This window comes from Triturus cristatus, chromosome 11, assembly GCF_964204655.1.
Source record: "Triturus cristatus chromosome 11, aTriCri1.1, whole genome shotgun sequence".
NCBI lineage: Eukaryota > Metazoa > Chordata > Amphibia > Caudata > Salamandridae > Triturus > Triturus cristatus.
Genome location: NC_140594.1, coordinates 733560813 through 733575389, shown reverse-complemented (window position 1 = coordinate 733575389; position 14577 = coordinate 733560813). Strand labels below are relative to the sequence as shown.

Here is a 14577-nt window from a genome sequence, read left to right as displayed (position 1 = left end):
CAGAAGATGCCAGGGAAGAAATTCACTGGAGGCTCCAACATATGCAAGCTTGCAACAGTAGAGCAATCTTCAGTTCCACGCTAGACCTGATCATAGAGTCAGATGCTACCAAGTCTTGCTGAGAATCCGGATGCGGAGATTTGTCTACAGTAGGAAAATGGTAAGCAGGGGCAGGTCGTCTGTTATGGCGGAGGAGCATCGCCCACTAGGTGGCAGCAGATTTAAACAAATTAAAAATAAAATGATAATAAAACAATTTTATTATCATTTTTTAAGTCTTCTTACCTGCAAGCGCGTCATAAGGCAGGCCGGGGTTATGCAGTTGGGAGGAGGAGTGATGGGCACTACTAAATACGCATGATGGTTTAGCCGGCCAAACCATCATGCACACTTAGCATTTCTCCACCCGACTGTGTTGAACAGCCGACTGGAGAAAAGCCACAGGCTCCCAGGCACTGTCCGAGTGGCAAACCAGGCCACTCAGACCAATCCCAGCACTTTTTGACTGTGCTAATTTTCGTGTCCCCCTCTGGCCCCCCGCTGCCCCACTTTTTATAGATCCTGAGCAGCCATCACGGATGGTAAGAAGACTAACTATGTTTACATATCAACCACCTGAAACTTCTGGCAGGATACTCTGCTGTCAAATATAGGACAAAGGGAAGAGTAAAATGTGGTGTGTGTTCTCCTCAATATGGACAATATCTCAGTAGTAACATACATATATCACCTAGGAGGAATCCGGTCATGACTACTCGTGAAGATGTCAAAGAACTTCTGACATAGCTGCCTATACAGCCAAGTGGTGGTGACAGCACAATACCTGCTGGGACACCACAACACAACAGCAGATTGGCAATCTCATCAGCTCCCAGACGTTTCTACACTGGAGCTTTTTGGACACTCATGGAGATCCAGGGTCTTTATCACTCGGACCTTCTTGAAGTCAGATTAGAGTTTTAGACCATCAGATTGAGAGATATTACAGCTGGAGACCAGATTCAAAAGTAGCAGTAAAGTGCCTTTCTTCAGCTATAGTCTCTGGAAATCAACTATGCCCCCCTACCACTCTCTTCACAGTGATTGCAATTTGGCCAGCACAAGGCAAAATGCAGATCTGATACTGTTTACCCCGACCTGGAAGTCACAAATATGGTTCCCAGTTCTGATGAAACTTTCCTGGGATTCATCAATTTGTGTACCCGGCCTTCAGAAAAGTTTAAGTCCACAAGGAGAACAACATCGCCTGGTTATGTAGGGATCGCTCAGAGTTATGGAATTGAGGATTACAGGGGAGGGTGGACACACCTGGAGCTTTCTGACCAGCCTAAAAGTCTCATCAAGAGAACTTGGTCGACAACAAGGGAAAAAGATGTAAATCGGCTTGGAGACTATGGCCATGTTGGTGTATGGAATGGGGTTTGGATCCCGTCAAGACAACCTAGTCTATAACACAAACTTCCTAATCCAGGCAGTCAGAGAAAGACAATCTTGCGTATCAGTAAATACTTTTAGACCAGACATATCAGCAGGCCATGTGTGCATGGATGGAGCGGCTGTTGGCTAACACTCCTTGGTCTGCAGACTATTGAGGCGGATGAGATTGTCAATACCCACCTATACCTCAGTACACTTACATCTGTCCAGGGCGGTGCTGTCAGGTATGCTGGATATGGTTCTTTGTTTAATAACATGCAAAACAGTATCAGGTTTCAGGCATGATGTTTACTCTGCATGGAATCTCGGTCTCCAGAGGAATGAAATCAAATATTAGAATGATTTATTATCCAGAAATCACTCAGTCTTCACAACTGTGAAGTTAGATGCATTAGTGCACATGAAGCTATGATAAAGGAATTCAGACCACCAGGAGTAAGTCAGTTACTTATAGCCATTAAAAAGCCTTTCAAACCTGTATCTTCCCTAGCCAAAGCAATATGAGTCAAATGAGTGATGCAAAAAGTAGGTGTAGACAGCTGTAGAAACTTAAACATCCAAGACATTCTCCTTGGGAGCCCGATTGGAGGATATCACTAAAAGGACAGACTGGTCATCGGATTCTATTTTTAAGCATTTAGTTTCAAGCCAGTAAAAAAGGTGGCTTCATTGGTAGTAAGTAAACTTTAAACTAGCATAATCATTGTCTCTGATTCGGACACAGAATATAACATTTCCTAGTTAACGTAATGGAAAGTATTCGATTCTATTAAGGTCACAGAGGAAAGGATTATCCCACCCAGCAAATATGTACAGGGCATATATATATTGGATGATCGAACCCTAAGAAGATTCGAGCAAGAAAGATGGTCATATCTAATTCAAAAGATAATGGTTTGGTTCTGTATGAACTTTTATTCCAGAATGAATGCAGGTGCCAAAACTGCTGCTGCTGCACTGTGATGTAAAATTTGACTAGGACAATGGATAAGTAAAATGGAATGTTATTCTTTGTAGTTATAGTTCAAAAGGAGGAATGAGTTCAAGAGGAAAGTGGAAGTTGAGTTTGCATGAAGAAAGAGGACCAGAGTATAGTTGAGAAGGGTTATGTAATGCCTTTTGTTGTGTTTTTTTAATCAGAGCATCCTGGAAAATGTAGCGTTTTGTTAAAATTGAGACCTACTATTAAATAAAGAGCAAAAAGAGTAAGAATACTCCTTGACTTCGAGTCCTTAGTAGAATGTAAAATGTTCCTTTACGTTAGCTGGGAAGTTTTATATTCTCTTCCATTTACTTGTTTTTTTAGAGATCACTTTTTTAAAGCATTTGAATATTTAAGTAAAACCATAGAACCAAAAACCCAGGTGAAGCAGCATGAAGGTTCAGGAAACAAGATTAGAAAGCCGTACCGGATGTTTGTAACACTGGTTAAGAGCAGGCAGAAAAAAACTTTACAAAATATTACAGTGCCAACAAGTGATTAGATCAATCAGGAAGGAGAGCATAGTATGGAAACAGGCAGACAACAAGGTAAATAACAAGGATGGTGGAGAGCAGAAAAGTAATGAATATATTCATAAACACTACAAAGGTATTGTATTGAAGCATGAAACGAAATCGAAACCAACCGAGCAAGATAAAAGAAGCATTGCATAAAAAATGGTAGTTTGAAAAGAAGATGAAATGAGCACAAGTTGAGAAAGCACTTAAGGCCACAGCCAAAGTCCTACCTAAAAAATCCTAGACATTCACTGAACAATGCAATGGATAACGTGACATTATAGCTTAACAACCTCACATATTACACCACTAATTACATGTTAGCATCACTGATGAGATCTCAAATTACATAACTGATGACATTGGTCATACACAGCATAGAGGCACTGACAGCACATGTGTGGGTTGATAGCAAGGTAATAGGTTAAGCCCTGGAGACACGAGCTATAGAGAATTGTAACTCTTATGTGGTGTACTGTCTGAAGTTGCGACTCTGTCTAGTGGCCAACAGTGAGGATCAAAACCATCCTTGATGCCAAAAACCTCAGGATCGTCATCAACAGCAAAATGTACATGACCACCTAAGTCAATGTCATCAACACCTCATGCTTCCATACCCTAATGATGCTGAGGAAATCTTTCAAATGGATTCCAATCAGCATCTGAAAAAAAATCACACATGCTCTTTTCACAAACAGCTGGACTATGAGAACACTATCTATGCTGGGATCAATTCTCAAGAAGGCTGCAGACCATTTCAGAATTCGGCAGCCAGAATCACTTTCAACCTCCCATGCTGCACTCGCATAACACCACACCTGAAGCAGCTTCACATTTGAGATGTCATCAGTGATGTCACTGACCATGTCATGAGTGATGTCATATGTGACGTCATCAGCAGTGCATTGCTGAGGCGCGAGTTATAGTTAGCTGAACTAAATATAACGGGGGAATTTCTCTGATTTTGTACGAGTGAAATGTCCAACTAACTATAACTTTCCCTAAAACCTATGGATTTTTCAGTGAATTTCAAAGGTTTTTCAAATGCGAATTTCTAACTATAACGTGCCTGAAACCTATGTTTTTTTCAGTGAATTTCAAAGGTTTTTTAAACGCTAGTTTCTAACTATGCCTACAGAGGTAGGACATGTGAAGAAAGAAGAAGAAACGCACAGAAAGAATCAAAAGAAATGCAGAAAGAAGCAACAGAAGTCCACAAAGAGGAAGAAAAGTGCAGGAAGAAGCAAGACGTGCAGAAAGAACCAACAGAGGAGCAGAAAGAGGCCTTGTTGCAAAATCAACCTGTGCCCACAACTTTTTGCAGACGGGTACTGGTGGTAACTGACTCTTGACTAACCAGGCCTAGAGCCAGTGCTATGCTAAAAGTCACTTGGAATACAGTGAAAACACCTACATACACTAGGGAACACTATGCGTTGGAGTACCCCTGTGATTAGCATGACCTCCTCTGTAAGGCCCTAGAACATAATAGGGCAGGGGGATTAAAACTACCTCTAAATCTGAGGTGCAGAAATATGCTACTTTAACTAGTAGTCGTGTTTGCAGAGTGGTGGAGAAAGGGTGATGGGCGTCCAACGCTTAAGAATTTTGCTGCGTAGGACTTACACGAGGTACCAGGAGGGATTCTCAGCCCCAAAACTCCCTCAGGACTAAATTGGACTTCATCTCCCATCCCGAAGTCTGCCACGAGGCACATATGCAGAGTGGTAGAGAAAGGCCATGGCCTCCGAAGACGTCTTAGCAATCCCACAGTGTGGGACTTACTGGAGGTAACAAGACGGGTAGTTGGCCCCCAACGACATCCTTGGGGGCCAACTTCGCAAACTATTACCTCCAGTCTGTCCCACACAGCAGCACTGTTAAGTACTCGTACCAGGCCACGCCCAATTTGCCCACCACTCTACAAACGCGCTCCCTGGCGCACTCTTGGATGGGGATTTAAATCCCCTTCACTGCTGGGGGTCCTTTAGGGGCCAACTAGCCTATCTTTTACCTCCAGTAAGCCCAACGCAGTGGGATTGGTGAGAGGTAGACAAAGGCCATGCCCCTTTCTCCACCACTCTGCAAACGCGCCCACTGGCACGTCGTAAGTTGGGGGATTAAATCCCCTTGAATCCTGAGGGTCCCTGGGGTCCAACTAGCCCACCAGGTACCTCCAGTAAGCGCCACAGAGCTGCATTGCAGAGAGGTGTAAAAAGGGGCGTGGCCTGGACCACCGCTCTGCAACACAGCGGCGCTTACTGAAGGTACCTGGTGGGCTAGTTGGCCCCCAGGGGCCCTCGGGATTGAAGGGGAATTAATTCCCAACTTAAAACGCGCCATAGGGCGTGGGTGCACACAGGTCACCTCAGGCCCCGCCCCCTCCCTTCATCACTGTGCAAACGCGCCCCGTGGCACGTTTTAAGTTGGGGGATTAAGTCCCCTTGAATCCTGAGGGTCCCTGGGGTCCAACTAGCCCACCAGGTACCTCCAGAAAGCGCCACAGAGCTGCACTGCAGAGAGGTGTAAAAAGGGGCTCCTGCTCTGCCATAGCAAACAGCAGTGTCCCGGGGGTGAGCAACCTGGGACACTGCAGGAGCCGGCCATGGCGAGTGGCGGTCCCTAGGGCCATCACAGGCTCCAGGAGGGGGGTCGCGCCCCCCATCACGTGTGTGAAGCCCCTTGGAGGTGGTGGTCCCCGGGGGTCCGTAACGGACCCCCAAATTTGCATTTTAGTGCCCCGGGGAGGTGGCGGTCCCCGGGGTGTGTGGGGGGCCTCGAGTCCCCCCACACAGGGTTATCTTTTATTTAAAGAAAACAAGCCCCGGGGGTGGCGGTCCCCAGGGCTGCGGGGTTGCCATGTGCCCCCAGCAAATATTAGATAAAAGCCCCGGGGGTGGCAGTCCCCAGGGCTTGGGGGTGGCGGTCCCCGGGGCTTGGTGGGCCTTGGAGGCCCCCCCCAAACATTCAAAAAACAAGCCCCGGGGTGGCAGTCCCCGGGGCTGCCGGGGGCTGTGAGCCCCCCGCAAATATTTAAGAAAAGCCCCAGGGGGTGACGGTCCCCAGGGCTGCGGGGGCCCCCTGGGCCCCCGCAATTACATTTGACCATGCCCCCGGGACTTGGCCCACCCGGGGGCTAAATAATAACGAAGCGCGGGAGCGGGTATTCTTTATTTCTTAGTTGGGAATGTGCTTCCACTATATATGCTTCGTTGTCCATAATAATGATGTTCCCACTGATGTCAGCCATCTTTATTTCGATTTCTTCGCATTTTTTCAATTTTTTAATGCTTTTCGTTCTTGTTTTGTCAAATTATCTGATTTTTTCATCCATTTTAGTTGGTAAAGCTCTCTTATAACTGCTTCATGGAACATATCGATTTTATTCCCATGCGGTAGTTGGGGATAAAATTTGGATTTGGGTTCCTTGCCACTTGTTCCTGCTGCAAGTGGAGTACAGTGTGCCCCCAATCCCAGGCTTGCAAAATCTGGGTTTTGATTGAGTTCCATTAGTACTACAAATTCCGTAGAATCCTTTGCTGTTAATTCCATTGTTGGTAGTGGTGTTTGTTTCTTATGATTTGCCATTTTTTCATTTTCTGCAAATATTTTAGCCAACTTAATTTTGCGAATATATTTGTGCTCGGTACTTGGGCTGCGGAGATCTTTTAGCCACACGACAGGCTCTGTGTCGAGACTTTCACTGCACTATGGTAATGTGTTGGTTATTCAATCACACAGCATTGTTGCGGCGGGAAAACCAAGCGCTGAAGGTCGGTGAATGGATTTTCTTCAGTTCTTTGCACCAATGCCACCTCCAAGGGCCCAGTCTCTCAAGACTCTTGCGGACCCAACCTTCCAGATATACAATCCTTTTTTAACCAAAATTTCTCAAAATCTACTGAACGGATTCACAGCAAATCACCAAAAAGCACAATCTCCGGACCAAAATCAGGCTTCCTGACAAATCCGATGTAATTCCATACAGACGTTTTTGCTGTATCTCCTCTAAAAGGAGTATAAAATGCATGGAGATTTTGTGTTTTAGGACCCCCTTTTTAGGTCTCGCCTGACCCAGCGCTTGCCCTGGTCTGGCGAGACTTTTTGAGAGGGCTCCAAAAAGTGCTACCAGGCCAGCCTAGCGCTACAGTGCGTGGGCGCGCGCGCCGCGCTTGACCGTGATTACTTTCACTTTCGCAGCCGCATGGCCGCTTTGATGTTTGATCGCGATCACTTTCGCCCGCTTGTTGTTTGTTTGACTCTTGCACGTACTTTACAAGAGCCACCGGAGGTTCGTGTCCGAAGCCCGCTGCGAAGCCTCCATGGTCCGCCTCTATGGAAAGTCAGCATTTGTCTGTAATTTCAGCCCTAATCCACTTCCCAGAGTCGGGCACTCTGAGTCACGTGATGGCTCAAACACCCTGGATATCTGGAGTGTCTTCTCTGGAGTCTCTTCAGTATATAAATCGGAGACGTGCGAGTACGGCATCAGCTCAACATCCTATAATTCTGGGCAAATCACTTAAATCGTTCCTTAAAAACTATATCAGTGAATATCACCTTGTATAATTTTATCTGGTGCAAAAGTAAAGGGAACCAACATCCTCGGGCCGGCTTGTGTTGTATACCGCTAAAATCACACAGACAATAAGAGGCCTTCTGCCAGTTCTCAGTTTGGCACTCAGGGAATTAGCAGGCCTGTGCAGCAGTCTCGCCTGGCCTTGTATGATGATTCAGCAGCAACCAAGTTCATGAGCACCTCTGGAGTGTCTGGTTACCGCTTATAGGGACTTCTTTAATTGTTTTTATGTGAGACTACCACTGCAAGTAAGCTATGTTTTCTCTTTGTGCAGTTTGCCTTACACCAGATTAACATTGCCATGTAAGTAATAGTCAATATTCTCCCTCACACAGCCATTCACCCAGCCGCGCCTACAACCAGGTGCACATGCATCCACACAATGAAAGCGTCTCTACAATACGTGTAAGCATACCTAACTCCAAACAACACAATTCAAATTCTAACAAACATGCCTTCACGTTTACACCTCCTAAAACATTTATGTCATACTTTGTCTCGGGCTGGTAGAAGATTTTATTATGCTGGGTAGACATGGGAAGTCGAGAACTTCGCCCTTGAGGAAAATGGACAAGGCACCCACCTTTGCCCAATTCATTGTGACAAAGTAAAACCCTCACCCTTCCTGTTGATAGACACCGAAGGGAACAGAAACGTCTTCAGCCAAACAGAATCAGAATACGTTTTATTGTTTAGTTAATTAAAACCATAACAATATACTAAATTGAGCTAAATACATTACACCATAAAATATATATTAAAATATACCTATTACTTCTAGTTGGAGCAGTGTCACATACAGTTAGGGTATTCAATCTAAATAGTTATATAATGCATAGGGTAATGGACAAAAGACTTGAGACATTGTCTTCAGCCAAACGGGATTTGAAATGCTCGATTCAGTTTCCTGCTCTGCTCTCTTCCTTCTTTTATTGTAATGGTTTTCCATTTTATTTTCCTTTTTAATTGTTTTCCTCTCATGTAAATGGCACTGAGTATTTCACACTCGCAGCAAGCTTTCATTTATGTTGAGCATGGTCTATTATTTTGATCTTTTTTTGGTTTGGGATGGGTGGATAGACAGATGGATGGGATTGATTGATTGAAACACTTATGGATGGGCCCGTAGATGGATTGATTGATGGAAAAAATCTGATGGTTGAGTGGAAGGATGGATGGGTCTGGGTAGGTGCATGGAAGGATGAGCGAATTGATGCTTTGGTGGATGGATGCACACATTCATGGGTATGAACAAACTAGCTGCATACTGTACATATTTTGAACAATTTAGTATTAATCATTTAAGTGAGTCTTGTTCACGTTAAAGGGACATAATTGTGTGACAAATGGTCCCTTATATCAGCTTAGTGTCAATATGTTTGCAAGGATTTATAGCTTTACACAAATGCAGTAACATATGGATGTTTGTACAAAACTCACACTAGTATACAAACCAAAGAACGCACATGTACTTTAACATGTATTCGTGTCCGCCGTCTATTAACGTACTTTTATATCCCTTCTTGACATACTTAGATGTGTCTCTAAAAGTGACCATTTCGCCTGAATTTCTGTCTTTAATTTTCACCCTTAGTCCTCAGTTTTTACAGTCACTGCCCAGAATGTGCCCCCCTGGTTGGTGGTCACCCAATTCCGACCTTCTTGCCATCACTGACCCTCAGAGGATAATAGAATGTTCTACATGCCGCCGGGGACAGAGAGCCGCTAATAAGAACACAGGGTCGCGTCCTTGCTCACAATTGTTGTCCGGTAATTGGCCCTTGATATCGCCCAATAGCAGTGGCGCCCTCTTCCAACTGGGGCACGATGTTTCCAGTCTGGTTGTTAGTTTACAAATTTTCGTGTTCTAATGTTTTGCCCTTTTCCCCACAGCACATTAATGTATTGAATGAAACACCATCTGCATTTCTGTAGTGACTTTATTTAACATATGAAGCCGGCTGTGCTTTTGTAGAAATTCTATAAATAATATGAAGCCGGTGCCCGGAAGGAAACGAAAGCCTCCTGTATTAACAACATTGAGTAAAGTCCCTCAGCGTTCAGGGACTTTTCTTTATTTGGAAATGTATTTTGTCCCTGTTGAAACTTTAAACAAGCATTGGCATAGCCAATAGGTCTCGCCCTTGGGACCTTATAAGTGTTTAGCCATGCAACAGTTGCATAACTAAATACTTATAAGGTCCCAAAAGCGAGTCCTATTGGCTATGCCAATGCTTGTTTTCCTTGGGCCCTGCTTGCCTGACCATCCCGAAACTTTCCATATACAAACTAGTCAAACAGTTGCACCTTTTTGTAAGGTTCGTGGAGATTCGTCAAACCGCACCAAAATTATTAGCGACACAAAGTGCTTTTCCTATTGAACAGCGGTCCTAAATATATAGGTAATAAATAGCAATATATATATATATATATATATATATATATATCTCTACACACACACACAGACATCCATGAATGCACAAAGAAAAACATTCTAGACACGGATCCATGACCAATGCTCGCTGTGCTGATCCAAAACATGTAGGGTCAATATCTCAATAAATTTCCAAAATGTGTGAATAAACCATCTCAGGAGACGGGTGCGCATAATGACAAGAGGGGCAGATGTTCAAAGGAAAATGCATACCAGCACCAGGCACATACATATTTCAAGTGAAGCATGTTTGACTTAGCTTTTACGCTGGAGACAGACTCCATGAAGTAGGGTGCACCTCAAAATCTGCAGTTCTATAGGAGCAGGGTGAAATTTTCAGGTATCTGCATGACTACTGGTAATGCAAACAAGCGTTTTAACCAATAATCTCTCTGAAGAAGACACAGACTCAGACTCTAGGAAATCCTGCTTTTAGCTCTCCTCCTTATGCATATAGGGTGAGAGGAAGAGTCAAGAGAGATGTGCCCCTCTTATAATCCCTTTACAACTTTGAGTGTAACAAACATCCATGGTACTTGTAATCTGTGGCCAAGAATTTGGTCTTCATTTCATTCAGGGTTTGTGAGTGCATCTAACTGCATACAGAACACGCCTTGGTTACATGGCTAGACCAAAGACACCACATGTATCTAAGAGTCTGCCACAGATTGCATTTGACTATGGTTGGAATCTAATCTTAAATTTCACAAGCCAGCAAGTGAAAAATACATTGAAAAATAACAGCAGAAATTATAAAAACAATTAGCATGTTTTAGAAGATGTGAAATCAGTGGGGAAAACGTTTTTGAAAATATCAACATCGTGAAGGAAAATTTCTCTTAAGTGCAACTGGATTAAAACATTGGTGATAAAAAAAGACGTTGCCTAAAAAGCCCATTGTAATTTGATCTAAACATGTAAAAATCATACCGAAATGGAGCAAAGTGGGTAAAGTCAATATATTATCTATTTTTTCATCAATTAAAGTAATACCTGTCTTCTTAGGGAAGCAGCATCCACTGGTGTCATGTCATCTGGTGTTCCTTCAAGTGCCGAGTCTAATGTAGCAAGCCCATATCTAAAGTAGGTAAGACAACACACAAAGGAGTTTATGATCAACATCTACTTTTAACCCATAAACATTTATTTGTTATATATCATGCAATGTTTTTAAAATTATAAAGAAACCGGCCTCTTTCACAATCCCTCTCTGTTAAAAATGCTGACCGCATGTCAGTAAAACTCCAAAAGTGAACAGGTGAGATAATTTAGGAGCTGCTTTGTTTTATTTTCTCACTTTGGTGCAAAGTTGCAATAATTCACAAAGCCAAATTATCTTGGACATGTGGAGCAAGGACTGATCCAGAACTTCGACCTTTACCAGAGGAGTGAAGGAAGGGGGTGCAGAACTATATTCTATGTTTGGAATCTATTTTGGCATTGCACAAAGTGGCATAGAAAAGGCGTACCACTGAGCAAATGTAAGTAAATCCAAAAGCGAAACTCTCCATACGTGAAAAGCAAGCTGGTATGTAATCTGTGCTCTGAATGAGAATATCATTAAGATAGTATTTGCGCATTAACTGAAACATAATTCAGTTTCTGGTGCGGGAACTAGCCAAAAATCCGTTGGAGATAACAAGCAGAAGTTTGACTTAAAAATACTGGGGCTTAGACTGCTAAAATCATCACACATACTGCAACAAACTGGATAAAAACAAAAGTAGCTACAAAGAAAAAATATAAAACGTGCCTCAGAGGGCAAAGGTAAGTGTATTGGAAGAAGGGGCAATGGAGTACCCTTCTGATAAAGTGTTGAGAAACATTTACAGTGTCTTGGGGGAGGGGATTTGTAATGGGATTTTAGGGCAAGGGTAGTGGTTAAGTGCTACTAGGGGTTTGGAATGGTTCCAGCATTTGAAGTGTTAAGTGGTAAGCAGCATTTAGGGCTCAAGGAAAGGTAATATTATGGGGTAGAAGGGGATTTTTAGGGTTCAAAGAATGGTAGCGTGAAAGGGTAGTAAAAGGTTTTTAGTTTCAGGTAAGGGTCGCATTAAGTGGTAGTTTGGGATAGTAGGGTACAGGGATGAGTAGTGTTAAGTGGTAGTAAGAGATTTTTAGGGTTCAGTATACTCTAGTGATAAAGGGAAGTAAGGGTTTTTTAGGTTCAGGAAGGGAAGTATTATCGGACATCCAGGAGTTTGTGGGGTTCAGGGAAAGGTAGCATTAGGAGGTAATAAGTGATTTTCGGGTTCAGAGGAGGGTAACGCTAAGGGGTAATCAGGGGTTTGTACAGGTGGTTGTAACATTAGGGGTGATCAAGGTTTTTAAGGTTCAGCGAAGTGTAACATTAAGGGGCAGTAAGGTTTAGTTAAAGTTCATGGAAGGGTTGAGTTATGGATTAGTAAGGACAACATATTAGGATTCAGAAAAAGATACCATTAAGGGATAGCCTGTGGTTTTAAGGGTTCTGGGAAGGGTAGCTTCAAGGGGTACTAAGGGGTTTTAAGATTCAGGGAAAGGTAGTGTTAAGGGATAGTAAAGGGTATTTAGGAATCAGGAAAGGTTAACGTTAAAGGGCAAATAGGGGTTTATATGGTTCGAGATGTGAAGTCTAAAAGGTGTAATGGATTTTTTAGTGTTCAGGAAAGAGTAGCATTAAAGGGTAGTAAGGATTTTTTTAAGGGATCAGGGATGGGTTCTTTTAAGGGGTTTGTGGGGTTAAGGGAAGGGTAGTGTTCATAGGTAGTAAGAGATCTTAGGGTTCAGGGAAGTGTAACTTTCAGTTGCAAGTAAGGTTTTTTTAGGGATCAGTAGGGTAGCATTAGGAGGTAGTAATTGTCATTTAGGGTTCAAGGAAGTTAAGTGGTACCAAGGGGCTAATAGGGTGCAGTTAGATAAATTAATGAATGCATGTTATAAAATTGACTTTTAAAATTGAAAATGTTTTAATTGCCAAGGTAGTGCAGGCATATTACTAGCGCAACTATTTCAACTCTACTTTAATGTAGTCTGCATTTTACAAGTAAACTTTATTACAAACATACTAAGCAGATGAAAAGCACCCTATTGGTTTACCACTAATTTACTCATGAAATCAAAGTAACCTACTATCAGACAGTGTCTGAGGACTGTAAGGATGACGTGTTTGTCAGACTAAGGATAAACGTAATTTAGAGGCGGTACACTGTTTGAGTAGGGGATATGGGACTGCATAAGGCACAAAAACCAGAAAAAAAGTCAGGCGCATGTTTGCAACATGCATGCTTTTTCCACACTTTTCATAAAACAGTACCATATTTTATCAAATAAGAGCATGAGAAGAATACACAAGCCAATAAACTCATGTCTAAGTTTTGGATGGATGTTCAGAATTTAAAATGAAGAGTCAATTATTACGAATTCTTGATTGTAGGGCTTCTGGTCGATTCTACTTTTAATGAACAGAAAACGGAATGGCAACAAATTCAAAAGCGTATATAACTATGTACACACAAACGGTAAGAGATAAGCGGTTTAAGTGCAATACAACAGATGGCCGATAATTTTAAATAAATGTTGTCAATGGTATACAACAAATGCTAATTGCATCCATATATGACCACAGTATTGAATTAAACATTGCATTCTAAAACTGAACGTGGGATAATAATCCTTCATTTAATTGGGACAGGGGCTGCTAGCCTCAATTTATATTGATTATAAATATTAGAAGTGAAATGTGCATTTGTGAAAACACGGAGTAGAGAAATCACAGATCAGATTAAATACATAGCTTTAAAACCAAATAAGTCTTAGGATCACAAAGCTATACTAATCTCAACCACTAAATTAATTAGATTATGATTGGCGGTAGTAAAAGAAGTACAAACCAATGCATCTAGTTCCCAAACTCTTGTCTAAAATCATTGGCAGCAGGCATAAACTGTTTCAGAGTACTAAGAACAGGGAGATGCAGGATCTAGTGACATTAAACTAATTGACAAGCAATTGAAAAAAGCATTCGAGAAAGTGGAGTAAAAAAAGGATGCAGACTGCTACATGCATATTTGCAATCACAAATTAGTCGCACATAACCATACAATGAACTGACTGTGACAGTTAATTAATATGGAATGAAGGTAAAACCGCATACTGAGTCCGAGAGTGGTAATAAGGCAGGCAAACTGGGGCTACTCATCTCCAGCCACACCCTTCTGCATGGTTTCTTTGACAAACTTCATTGAGCTTTTCTTTGTCCTTACTAAGGATAACTAGCATTACACTCACTCTGCTGCATCATAAACTGCAAGCACCTTCCTGGTGCTAGAGCTCCATTTCAAGTTAAACAGCCTTTACAACGCCATCTGAGCCACGCGTGCCATTTCCCTGCAAGAGGAACAACGCTTGCCTTGCTTATGCATGGTTCAGGCAGACAGCGGTCTAGATTTCCAGACTGGCGAAGAGGAACAGGAAGCGTCAGGACAGAAAACTCAGGACAGGTAAGAGGGGCTGGGGCCGGGTTTGGGTGGGTCATTTTTAGGGGCGGGGGTATTTTTGGGGCTCAAGGTGGGGGGGGGGGGGGAGGGGAGAGTCGGGTAGTTTATTTGGAAGGGGGCAGGGTTTTAAGGCTCACGGCGGGAGGGGG

The 14577-nt window shown here is 42.8% G+C and overlaps 1 protein-coding gene across 5 annotated transcripts in view; it reads right to left on the bottom strand.

Annotated features, from left to right (window-relative positions):
* MFF (mitochondrial fission factor) overlaps window positions 1-14577 on the bottom strand; it is a 192009-nt gene that overhangs the window by 2653 nt on the left and 174779 nt on the right. For all 5 annotated transcript variants that reach the window (XM_085634381.1, XM_085634384.1, XM_085634385.1 and 2 more), the window contains one exon: window positions 10944-11028. In XM_085634381.1, the coding sequence (XP_085490507.1) occupies window positions 10944-11028 (85 nt within the window). The remainder of the gene's footprint in view (window positions 1-10943; window positions 11029-14577) is intronic.